This window comes from Meriones unguiculatus, chromosome 1 (genome assembly GCF_030254825.1).
Source record: "Meriones unguiculatus strain TT.TT164.6M chromosome 1, Bangor_MerUng_6.1, whole genome shotgun sequence".
NCBI lineage: Eukaryota > Metazoa > Chordata > Mammalia > Rodentia > Muridae > Meriones > Meriones unguiculatus.
In genome coordinates, this window is record NC_083349.1 from 199,063,012 (window position 1) to 199,076,014 (window position 13,003).

Sequence of the window (13,003 nt, forward strand, 5' to 3'; positions counted from 1 at the left end):
CTTTGGGATTTCAAAAGCTCAAACCAGGTCCAGAGTCTCTCTTTCTTCTTGCTGTCTGCAGGTCCAGATGTAGAGCTCTCAGCTCCTTCTTCAGCACTCCTGCATGCTGCCATGTTCCTTGTCAGGGTGACAATGGACTAAACCTCTGAACCTGTAAGCCATCCTCAAGAAATGCTTTCCTTTTTAAGAATTGCCAGGGTCATGGTGTCCCTTTACAGCAATAGAGCATTAAGACAATATTTTATTTTATGTGTGCAAGCCTAGATGTCTGTACATGCACTCCATGCATGCAGTGCCAACAAAGTCCAGAAGAGGGCACAGATGACCTGGAATTGGAGTTAAAAGCAGTCATGAACCACCATATGGGTGCTGGAAACTAAACCCAGGTCCTTTGCAAGAACAGAAAGTGCTCTTAACCACTCCAACCCCAAAGTAAAAATAATAAAATAGATAAAGTTATGCAGTTTTGTTGTTGTTTGTTTTGTTTTGTGAGGGTTAGGTTTTGTTTTGATTTGGTTTTTGGTCTTGTTGGTGGTGGTTTTGGGTTTTTTGAGGCACTGTTTTTCTGTGTAGCTCCTGGCTGTCCAGGAACTCACTATGACCAGTCAGGCCTCAGACTCAGAGATTCACCTACCTCTGCCTTCCGACTGCTGGGATTAAAGGTGTGCACCACCTGGGTAAGTTACACTGTTTTAAATAGGGGTACTGCTACCTCGCTGAACATTTTCTACATTTTAGACATATAGTTCCTGTTTACTTTATTACAGTTTTTGTTAAAATCTTTGTGAATATAATTGCATTTTCCCTCAACGTCAAACTTCCCCTCATATAATGCCTGCCATTATCCACAGTAACTTCAGTGAAACAATTTAAATTGAAACATTGAAGTATAACCAAATTCCGAAGAAAAAAGAGATGAATGAGATATTAGCAATATTTTTGACTAGAGATAAAAGTTAGTAAAATATTTTCAAAGGAAAGTTGACTACCTATAACATGGTATAACTGAAAACTCTTGTTGGATGTTTTATTTTTTGAGTCAAGATCTATGTGAGGTAAGAGTAGGGTAAGAGCCTGGGCCTTGAAAGCCCTAACAGTCTGTGCTCACCTTCCTCAATAAGCCAACTAAAGAAATAATAGTGAAAGGCAGAAAAAGAGGATTTATTTAGCATGGCAATATTGGGAAGATAAACAAAGACGTCCAGTGACCCAGCACATCCCCTGTCCTTAGGTCCATTTTCAGAGTCCTGACAAAGGTTTAGGTTTAGGTTGCTTGTCTGGCTGTGTCTTAGTTTAGGTTTTATTGCTGTGAAGAGACATCATGACCACGCAACTCTTATAAAGGAAAGCATTTAATTGGGTCTGGCTTAGTTTCAGACGTTTAGTCCATTATCATCATTATGGGAAACATGGCAGCAGGCAGGCAGACATGGAGCTGAGAGTTCTACATCTTGATCCACAGGCAGCAGAAGGAGACTGTGGCACACTGGGTGTAGCTTGAGCATACATGAGACCTCAAAGCCCAACAGTGACATAGTTCCTCTAACAGAGCCACACCTCCTAATAGTGCCATCTCTATGGACCAAACATTTATATACATTATCCTATTCAAACCAACACAGGCTGTTATCAGGCTTCAGGCTTTTCCTTCTCCCAGCATATGATTCCTGAAGAAATTTCAACTTATTGGATGCAATAGTCTGATAGCTTAAAAGAGTGATTCCAGTGGCTGTTTAGAAAACAGTGGTTCTCAACCTGTCAGTCAAGACCCTTTGGAGGTTGAACGACCTTTTCACAGGGTTCACCTAAGGTCACTTGAAATGTCAGATACTTACAAGTCATAACAGCTATGAAGGAGCAACAAAAATAATTTTATGGTTGGGGTCACCATATAATATGTATTAAAGGGTTGCTGAATTAAGAAGGTTAAGAGCCACTGGTTTAGAACATTCTTCTTCTACTGCCCAGGTTGATCTCCAAGTCTTTTTTTGTTTGTTTGCTCTTTGAGACAAGTCTCCCTATGTTGCTCTGGCTGTTCTGGTACTAGCTCTGTAGACCAGGCTGCCTTAGAACTCACTGAGATCTGCTTGTCTCTGCCTCCCAAGTGCTGGGATGAAAGGCATGCAGCATTACACCTGGTTTGAATCTCCAAATATTTAATCCTCCTTTTTTCCTACACACACAAAAAAATTCTGCTGGAATTAGACGTGGGCTACCACACGTGGCTTAATGATCTTAATACCTTATTAAAAGCTATAAATTTTCTATATGTCAGTATCATTTTTAAAATTTAATTCCCCCTCCCTCCCTTTTTCTGACAGTACTTTTTCCCAGGCTGACTTAGCCTAGGTCCTCTACCATTGGATTACAACCCTAGTCCACTTCCTTTCCAGTGGACGTTCCACAAGGGTGAGGATTCTGGTCAGGGGCTTCACCGCTGCCTAATAAGTGATCTTTGAAAGGGTAAGGTAGAGAGATGAAACAAACAAGAAAGGACGCCAGCAACGAGGCCACCGCCTCCATCGTGGCTCCGGACAGGACACCCGCCAGCCAGCACTGCGCATGAGTACTAGCTCCGCCCCCCTACCCTCGGTCTGAGACCCCAGCCGAGGAAGCTGGGCCTGCGCAGCCTGAGTAGATTCTGGTTCTGAAGGCCTGTAGGGAAGGTACAGAATCTAGCAAGACTCTAGGACCGCGAAAGCCGCGCCCTAAAGGGCATTCCCAGCATGCCCTGCGCCGCTCCGGTAAGCGCTGGACTCCACCTCCCAGAGGACCCTGCGCGGAGCCGCTCCGCAGCCGCGCCTTTGTGAGCTCTTTCGGCGCCACGAGATCGAGCCCCGGGCCCGGCCCAACCTGCCTCGGCGCCTAGTGAGGGGTGAAGAGGACCGAGGAAACGCTCGGTGAGGAGCGGGGCATTGTGTAGGAAAATGTGTGGTGGGATCTGAGTAGTCACGCGAGACCACGCCACCGTGTATGAGGGGCCTGTGACTGTAAGGCTGCAACTGCGTGAGACTTGAGGTGGTGACATTGTCTGAGACAGCACCCCATATATGGGGAGCCTGTGACTGTGAGACTGAATACAGCATAAAACTGAGAGAGGCCTGTGCCAGCATGTGATAGCACTGGGGGATGTGTGGGAGAGTGTGTGGGGACCAGAGTGGCCGTGTGACTGCACCACCTTGTCTGAAGAACCTGTGATTGAGCCTGTGAGTGAAGTAGTGACACGACTATGCATGAGGGGACCTGTGACTGAGTACTCTGAAAGACTTGAACTGCTGAGACAAGGTGTGTGACAGAATGCAGGTGGGGGTAGGGCGTGGGGAGGGATACCAGATAGGACAGGCGACTGAGTGACATTTTTAGACCAGACTGTGTATAAAGGGATTGTTGTAAGACTGCGTACCATGTAAGAATGAAAGGCTATGACAACTGGGTGACTGCACAGGGTGGGGTAGATTATATGTGAGGACACTGGGGCAGGGATCTGAGTGACAGTGTCAGACCACACCATTGTAGATGAGGGACCTGTGTCTGTGAGACTGCATACTGTATGAGACTGAGAGGCTGTGGCAATGTGTCGACAGCATGTGACAGCATAGGAGACCATGTGGGAGAATGTATTTGGAGACCCATGTGGCAGGGTTGAGATCAAGCCACTTTGTTGAGGAAGCCTGGGGCTGAATACTTTTTGAAACTGTGACAATGTTTGTGAGTGCAAGGCTACACTAAGTGTTGATGGCTCCTGTGACTATGGGGCTATGAATACTGGGTGAAACAGGCTGTAGCAACATATACGATGGTACAAGACTGTCCCAGCAGTGCTGAGGGACCATGACAATTTGTGAGACTGAATCCTGGCTATGACCTAGATAGAGGCTGTGTGTCAGTGTAAGACCATGTCACAGTGTTAAAGGTCATGTGATGACAGAGTATGCAAGACCGTGGGACTAGGGGAGACAATACCTTGTGTGTGTGTGCCTTGTGACATGGCATGACCATGACATACACTGTGAGAATTGTATGTGAGTACACTACTCTATGTGAGCAGGCCTGTGAGAGTGAGGCTGCGTTTGGGACTAGGTGCTACTACCGCAGTGAAGCTTTTGCTACCAGGTGTGATGAAGCCTGTGAAAATATATGGGCCTAAGTGACAGTATACATGGCTATGTCATTGAGTCTAAGACAATGTAACTGTTTGAGACAGACAGTGCTGGACAATGTGTGACAGTGTGAGATGTCATGAGGAGAGCTGTGAGTCTTTGTGATTGTATGAACAGATGTAGTGTAGTGAGTGAAGTAAGCATTCTAATATCTAGATTTAGGACTTCTTCCTCTTCCTAACCCCCCACCCCACCCCCGAGACAGGGTTTCTCTGTGTAGCTGTCCTGGAACTCACACTGTGGACTGGGCTGGCCTCAAACTTACAGGATCTGCCTACCTCTGCCTCTGAAGTTCTGGAATTAAAGGTGTGCTGCCGCTGCCACCACCACCACCACCCAGCTATGTAGGACTTCTGAGTTATAATGCTTAAATGATTCATTATTCTTCAAGGCAGAGAAGCTTAGTAGAATTGATTAAAACAATGTCTAACTACATTTTCCTTCTCCTCCCTTTCTGAGAGAGTTGCTTTCAGGAACAGTTCATTAGCACAGCTCCCTGACTATTGTCCAGTAGACAGGCTTTGAGAGTCTTTGAGAATGTATGCACGACTGTATGGGGTTGGGGGAGACAGCACCTTGTGTGTGTGCCTTGTGACATGGTGGGACCATGCTATACTGTGAGAATCATACGATTCTTCCAGATCACATGGTCCCTCTTGTGCCTACTCTGTACATATTTCCTTCACTTGATAGCCTATTTCTCATCCTTAGTGAAAGGGTGGGGACACACATTCTTTTAACACCATCATCTGTACACTATAAATTAAAACATAGTTTCCACTTCAGCTCAGTTCTTCACTCAGCTATTGCCTTGTATATCTGCAATGATAAGAGCCTTCATGTGTAAAAGGGTGACAGTTCTCATCTGATAATGCCATTCTGTAATTGCTCATACTATTTATAATTGTAAGTGAAAGGGACAACTTAGACATAAAGTATATGTTGAGTTCAGGAGCTATTAAAGTACATAGGAAAAAGAATTGGGACGTTTAATTTATTATTATTTTATGTGTATTGGTGTTTTGCCTGCATGTATGTTTGTGTGAGGGTATGGATCACCTGCAACTGGAGTTACAAACAGTTGTAAGCTCTCCTATGGGAGCTGGGAATTGAACCTTGGTTCTCTGGAAGAGACCTTTGAGCCATCTTACTAGCCCATTGTACTTTTTTTTCTTTTTCTCAAGACAGAGTTTCTCTGTGTAGCTGTGGCTATCCTGGAACTCACTTTTTAGACCAAACTGTCCTTGAGCTCACAGAGATCTGCCTGCCTCTGCCTCCAAAGTGCCAGGATTAAAGGTGTGTGCCACCACTGCCCAGCTAGAATTGTTAAATTTAATGATGTCACAAATGTATCTGTGAAGGGAGAAGGAAAAAGAAGGCTTCTAGACTAGAGATGCTGGGCTGCAGGGTACAGCTGGATCTTATGGTTTCTTTTTTCTGTCCAGCCCTACTGTCTCAGGACATCGCCCCCAACCCTTCCAGAAACACTCTCATATATTCTTGAAGCTTTAACACCATGTCCAAGGTAAGAAGCGTTTCTTTTTTATTTTTTAATATTTTATTTATTTATTATGTATACAATATTCTATCTGCCTATGTACCTGCATGCCTGAAGAAGACACTAGATCTTATTATAGATGGTTGTGAGCCACCATGTGGTTGCTGGAAATTGAACTCAGGACCTCTGGAAGAGCAGGCAGTGCTCTTAACCTCTGAGCCATCTCTCAGCCCCCAAGAAGCATTTCTTACTTCCTCTAATGCCACCTTATTTTTCAATCAAGCTAAAGGAACATTTCAGTTTCTGAAATTCAGCAGCCCAACAAATTCTTGTCTCTCCAGTGACTTGTTCTTGTTCTCTGCTGCAACACAAAAGAAAGCCTCCAGAGTCTAGGAGCATCCCTCATCCCCAGCCAGAATTTACTTCATTATTCAAGGAGTCATTCAGCCTTGCTTGTGAGTTCAGTGCTCTTAGGAATGCTAATGAGGTAAAAAAGAAAGAAGGAAGGAAGGAGAGAGAGAGAGAGAGAGAGAGAGAGAGAGAGAGAGAGAAAGAAAGAAAGAAAGAAAGAAAAAGAAAGAAAGAAAGGTTGGCAGAGATAGGGGTCGAAAGGCTTTGTGCAAGGCATGCATGCTCAGAACAGGAATGAAGTGATCTTACTCCTGCTCGTCTCAAAAAGAGATTTTTCAGGAGTGGGACACAATCTCACTCTTGCTCCAGGTCAGTTCCCAGACTCCCACAGCTCATGGCTCACTTGCTCCACAGAGGCCAGCCTCATCTAAATAGGTTCCAGGACTACAGGCTTGAGAAACTCTCTCTCAAAACAATTAAAAATTATGGACTGCACTCAAGGTTGTCTTTTGATCTCCACACATGCACCATGGTATGTGTACACACATACACACACACGAACACAAACACATGCATATTTTAAAATTTTTTATACTCATCTCATACATTATATCCTACCTGAGTTTCCCCTTCCTCCATTTGTCCCAGTCCCCCCTCCTTCCCCTTCTCCCAGATAACCCCTCCTCTGTTCCCTTAAAAAAAAAAAAGAGCAAGATATCCATTCAACATGGCCTAACAAGAAACAATAAGACTGGACACAAACCCTCATATCAAGGTGTGGTAACCCAGTAGGAGAAAAAGGTCCCAAGTACACAAAGGAGTCAGAGAAAGCTCTCCCACCTCATTTCCATTGTTAGGGGTCTTACAGGAACACCAAGCTACACAACAATAACATACACAAAGGACCTAGCTCAGACCCATGCAGACTCCATGCTTGTCTCTCCAGTCTCTGTGAGCCCCTATGAGCCCAGGTTAATTGATTCTTTGGGCTGTGTTCTTTGGTGTCCTTGACCCCTCTGGTTCCTATAACCCTTCCTCCCCCTCTTCTATGGGATTACCTTGTCTCTGCCTAATGTTGGACTGTGGGTCTCTGCATTTGCTCTTACCAGTTTCTGGATAATGCCTCTCCGGGATTGAACTGTACCAATCTATGAGTGTAGAAGAATATTATTAGGGACCAGTTCACTGACATTTTTTTGCCAGTCATATTTGGTTCTACTGTAGGTCTCTGGGCTAACCAGCCTCTTGTTCTTGGCCACCCAGGCAGTGTGAAACATGGGCTGCATTTCATGGCGTGGGCCATAAGTTGGACCAGTCATGGGTTGGCCACTCCCACTGTACCACCATTGTCCCAGCACATCTTGCAGGCAGACAGGTTGTAGGTTCAAGGTTTTGTGCCTGGGTTGATGTCCCAGTCCCACTGGTAGGATCCTTGTCTGATTATAGAAGAGAACAAATTTGGGCTCTGTATCTCCCATTACTAGGAGGCTTCTCTAGGGTCACCGCCATGGACTGCAGAGGGCTTCCACTGCACTAGGTTTCTACGTCACCCCAAAATGCTTTCTCTCCTTCCGGACCTTCTACCGTATCCCGCCTGACCCCTCCAGTTCTCATCCCCACTTGCCCCAAGTCCACCTGTAAAATCTTTCCTATTTTCTCTTTCCAGGGGGATCCATGTTTATCTTTCTGGGTCTGGGTTACCTCACTCAGGATGATTGTTTCTAGTTTCATTAATTTGCCTGCAAATTTCATGATGTCGTTGTTTTTAATAGTTGAGTAATATCCCATTGTGTAATTTTTTTTATTTATTTACCACATTTCCTTTATCTATTCTTTGGTTAGGGGACATCTAGGTTGTTTCCAGTTTATGGCTATTTAAAATAAGGCTGAAATATGGTGGTCCCTCAGAAAATTGGGAATCAATCTACATCAAGACCAGCTATATATACCACTCTTGGGAATGTACCCAGAGGTTACCCCATCCTACCACGAGGGCCCTTTCTCAACCATGCTCATTGCAGCTTTATTTGTAATAGTCACATGTGCAGTTTTAAACGGGGCTGAAAAGAGGGTTCAGGAGGTAGGTGTTTGCTGTTTGATGACCTGACTTCATTTCTGAGACACACAGGGTAAAAGGAGAGAACCAACACCAACAAGTTATTATCTACCCTCCATGCATGCCCTGTGGTACAAGTAACTCCTCACTTTTAAGAAAAAGAACAGGGCAGGGGCTAGAGAGCTGGCTCCGTGGCTCGGAACATCTACTGCTCTTCCAAAGGATCAGAGCTCAGTTCCCAACAGCCATATCCAGTTGCCCATACTGTCCAGCTTCAAGGGATCTGCCTCCCTCTTCTGGTCTCTGAAGGCACTGCAGTCACATGTGCCTACCCACACTCATACACATAATTAAAAATTAAATCTTAGAGGAAAAAAACCCAAAAGATAGTGGCTTCTCAAACAACATTTGAGGTTGACATTCCACCCCAACACATACACATGTGCATCTACATACAACTGAGCATACACATAGAAAATTGCTAAGTTTTTAGCATGATGATGGAACCCCAAAGATGGAACAAATTCAGAATCTAGTGGGATCATGTACTGCATAACAGCTAGTTGTTGGGTCACATACTCTTTCAGTGATTAGTTGGACACACTCTGGCAGACCCTAATTCTACATACTGATTGCCATAAGCATATCAGTTTGAGGAAGTCCATTCTATGTCTGCACAATGATGAAATTGCTTACTGACTTGATAGTCATACCACACTGAAGGCAAACGATGCTTTATATGACTGATCTAGGACAAAGGGTTGAGAGACTGTTAAGGAAACTCTAAATAAATCAGTGGTTCTCAACCTTTCTAATGCTGCAACTCTTTAAAACAGTTCCTCATGCTGTAGTGACCCGCAACCATAAAATTATTTCATTGCTACTTCATAACTGTAACTTTGCTACTATTATAAATCAAATGTAAATATATGATTTGCAGGATATATGATATGTGACCCTTGTGGGATCATGACCTACACATTGAGAGCCGCTGCTGCAAGTGCTGGTGATACTGCTTGGTGGGTGGGTTCCTTTCTCTATTAGTTAGAGAAGGAAAACAGCTTGGCACATTGTGAAAGTTTAATGGCAAATATTGCAGATTTGTTAGGTAGATAAGTTACCCTGAGGTGCCCACCATCTCTAAGAAGGTTTGGGGTTTTGTTTGGGTTTAGGGTGTCTCACCTGGTGATTCTCCTTCTGTCCTCCTGTTTTCCATTGGTCTGAAGTTGTCTATGTGTCCCCTCTGTAGCAGGAGTTTCTGTCTATGTCCACAAGTGCAGAAATATCTGACTGGCTGACTGGCTGGGGTTAAAGCGTGTGTCCCAACTTCCTTTGCTCTTGGGGTGTTACAGACTCAGAGAGATCCACCTGGTGTGAGGGAAAATGGGTTACATATCAGAGAAATGGAAACTGTTGGGGACAAAAAGCCACCAAGAAATGGAAACCTACTGCCTATTGTTGGGGACAAAAAGCCATTAAGAAAACCAAACTTGGGGCTGGAGAGAAGAGCTCTCGCTGCTCTTCCAAAGGTCCTGAATTCCCAGCAACCACATAATGGCTCATCTATGTATTGAGATCTGGTGCCCTCTTCTGGCAGGCAGGCAGAACACTGTATATATAAAAAAAATAAATCAAGAAAGAAAGAAGAGGGAAACCAGCTCCATCTTTAAGGCATAGCATTCCGCAGCTCTCTACAGTTCCCCCTTCCACCTTCCCGATGGTGAGTGCTCTCTGTCACGAACAATTCCACATTTGGCAAGGCTGAGGATCTGGCTTGCTTCCATGTATGTGGACCTATCTGCATTGCCTACGTGGCATGCCTGGGTTGGCTACCCAGAGGCTATTTAAGCTGTGGGCTGGCTTTCCCCAGGGTCCGAGGATTGTTCAAGGTTCCTGAATAAACTGCATTGAGAAAATTAAATAAATAAATAAATAAACAATTTTAAATGAAAAAAAAAGAAAGAAAGAAAGAAGGAAGGAAGGAAGGAGGAAAGAAAGAAAGAAAGAAAGAAAGAAAGAAAGAAAGAAAGAAAGAAATACAGTCTTGGGTGCAATTATGTAAACCTACGTTGTGGGTATTGGAAGTAGAGATGTGATCATTTGTGACTGGTAGCAATGAGATTTTCTCCACAATCTCAGTTTTGAAAGATGGTTTTCAGTAATCCAATGTATCATTTTTTTTCCACAGTAGTAGGGGCTTGTTTTTGTTTTATGTGACAGGATTTCTCTGTGTAGCCTTGGTGTTGTAGGCAGTGATTAATATTTACTGTTAGTTTATCTTTTAGTAGAGCTGCTGTTAATCCTAAACAGCTGTATAATGAAATCACCACACAGAGACTGGGTTTATTTAGTTAACCTAGAACACAATGCTGAGCAATAGTTACTCCCTCCTAAACCTCCAAGCCCTCATAGTTTCCTAACATTTAGATTTCCCACATTATACTTGCTTTTTGTGAAATATTATGTCCAGTCCATCTCCACGTAGTTCCAAGATCTGTCCTCCAGCTCTTTCTCCTAGCTCCCCTTCCCCCTCCCACCTTTTCCTGTATTCTGGCTCCTCCCCTCTCCTGCCTACTTCCTTTCCCTGCTGAACATTGTGGCTAGTTGCTTTATTTGGAAGTTTACACCAAGTTGAGACAGGATGCTTAGAAAAAGTATTACAATGCAATATCCGGATTGAAACCAGAGAGTGGGGGAAGAATCAGCAGTTGAATGAACAAGGATAAAGTGTATACATTTCAAAAGAACACTATACCAACACCTTGACTGTCCTTAAATTTGCTCTGTAGATCAAGCAGGGCAAACTCACAGAAATCCACCTGCCTCTGCCTCCCAAGTGCTGAGATTAAAGGCGTGAGCTGCACCACCGAGCTCTGTGGGGTCTCCCTCATTCCTGGGGCTATTGGCCACCTCTCCACAGTAACAATGGAGCAGAAGCGATGAACTGGGGATTTGGAAGGCTGGCTAGTATAATGGAAATGACCTCCGGGAACCACTTTAGAGAGATAGCTCAACTTTATTGTGGGTGAACAAAGGTTCTACTCTTTGGGGAATAGATAGTTCACAGGATAATACATAATTGTACATACTTGTACATGATTGTTTAAGGCCGGGATTCCAGAGAGGCTTTGATTTGCATTTGGGAGCACGCTCCTGTCATATGAATGGGAACACAGTCACGAATTATCCTACAGGTGCAGGGAGGGGAGAGCTAGCAGGGAATTGTGCCACATATATCAAATGTGGTTAGAGGCATCTATGCCTGAAGACACCCTGCAGATGAGGTCAGGCAGAGAAGAGGAGGTCCTGCTGGGAGAGGGAGGCCTCCATCCAGCGCCGAACTCTGAAAGGCTATCCAGGCTGGGAGGACTGCACCCTCAAACAGCAGGGTCCTCCAACATAGCTCAAATCTTGAATACTAAAGTGTGTCTCAACCAAGGCAGCATTTCTCTTAGTACTTTGTGAGCTTTGAAGAGTAAAATTTTATGAGAACAGTGAAGTCTTTTAGAGATATTATGAGTTAGTAGCAGTCCACAACTGATATACTAGGCATACAGCTAATTAATTAGTGAAATTACTATGGAAAATAAACGGAGATAGTGCTTCATGTAGCCCAAACTGGCCCTGAACTCAGTCTGCAGCTAACAATGATCTTGAACTACCAATCCTCCTGCCTCCACCTTTGAAGTACTGGGATTATAGTCATGTTCCATCACCACTGTCTAGAAAGACATTTGTTGGAGGATGGGTAGAAGAGGAAATACTTGAGTCTGTATTTTTAACCATTTATTATTTTTATTATATGGGTATGTGTGTTTGTTTGCATGTGTGTCTGTGCAACACATGCATGCAGTGCTAGAGAATGCCAGGAGAGGGCGTCAGATCCCCTGGGACTGGAGATAGGTGGATCTCTGTGAGTTCAAGGCCAGCCTGTTCTATAGAGCAAGTTGCAGTGAGCTGCCATGTGGATTCTGGGAACTGAACCTGAAAGAATCAGACTAGCCTTATAACTGATATTTTTTAATTTTCTCAGTACTCTTCCAGAGAACAGGAGAATGTAATAGCCCTTCCTGACCCTAGGCATCTGCATGGATGGAGATAAGGGGAAGGCAGAAGGAAATAGCTGCAGATCCAGATGGTCCTAATTCCCCTCCCAAATAGCCCCTTACTTTTTGACTAAAGGCACGTAGCCCCATTTCTCAGAGAGACCACAGGATGAGCAGATTGCTTTTCCCACCTTTAACAGTGGCCTAGTCTGACCACAAAATGTACTGATCCTTTTCCCACCTTTAACAATAGCTGAATCTACACATATCAGAAACCCCAGATGTCTAGCTGACTGGACCTGGTGCCCACAATAGACCCTATATCCGCTCCCATGATGTCAGACCAGTAACCCCCTCGTCTACCCCTTTAAAAACTGGAGGCTACTGAGAGTCAGTGCTGACTCTAGCCTGAATGTAGAGTTAGCCCCAGCATGCTGGTGTAAATAAAAACCTCTTGCTAATGGCATCGATTGCAGTCTCCAGAGAGTTTCCTTCGCTGCAAGCCTCTTTGGTAGTTAGGCTCCCTGCTGAGCCTAACCTGTGTCTTCTGCATGAGCAGCTAGTGCTCTTAATCACTGAGCCATCTCTCCAGCCCATTGAACCTGCGTTTTTAAAATGTTACAGAATGTTTCTACAATAACTAAAATAGTAAGTAGTGTGAGGTAGAACCAAAAGGAAACATTTAAAGATGCATATATAATACCCAGAAACAAATGCAAGTATGCAAATTGTAAAAATGAAGATATTTCCCCATTTACTAAACATGTAGTTATTAAAGACTCTACTAAATGCTCTGATAAATAAAAATAGACATTGTCTTTCATGGGTTTGGTGTCTTCTGTTTTAATTATATATTAATATGCTGGTATGTATTATACCATCAGGGAAAGGA

At 44.0% G+C, this 13,003-nt stretch overlaps 2 protein-coding genes across 2 annotated transcripts in view; one reads left to right on the forward strand and one right to left on the reverse strand.

Moving 5' to 3' along the window:
* The window catches only part of Znf582 (zinc finger protein 582), a 27,627-nt gene extending 18,210 nt beyond the window's left edge, over positions 1-9,417 (reverse strand). The window contains 1 exon segment of the mRNA XM_060375819.1: positions 9,248-9,417. Coding sequence (XP_060231802.1) covers positions 9,248-9,281 — 34 coding nt within the window. The 5' untranslated portion in view covers positions 9,282-9,417.
* The window catches only part of LOC110559125 (zinc finger protein 583), a 26,132-nt gene continuing 15,731 nt past the window's right edge, over positions 2,603-13,003 (forward strand). Inside the window, exons 1-2 of the mRNA XM_060375818.1 lie at positions 2,603-2,900; positions 5,606-5,685. Coding sequence (XP_060231801.1) covers positions 5,677-5,685 — 9 coding nt within the window. The 5' untranslated portion in view covers positions 2,603-2,900; positions 5,606-5,676. The remainder of the gene's footprint in view (positions 2,901-5,605; positions 5,686-13,003) is intronic.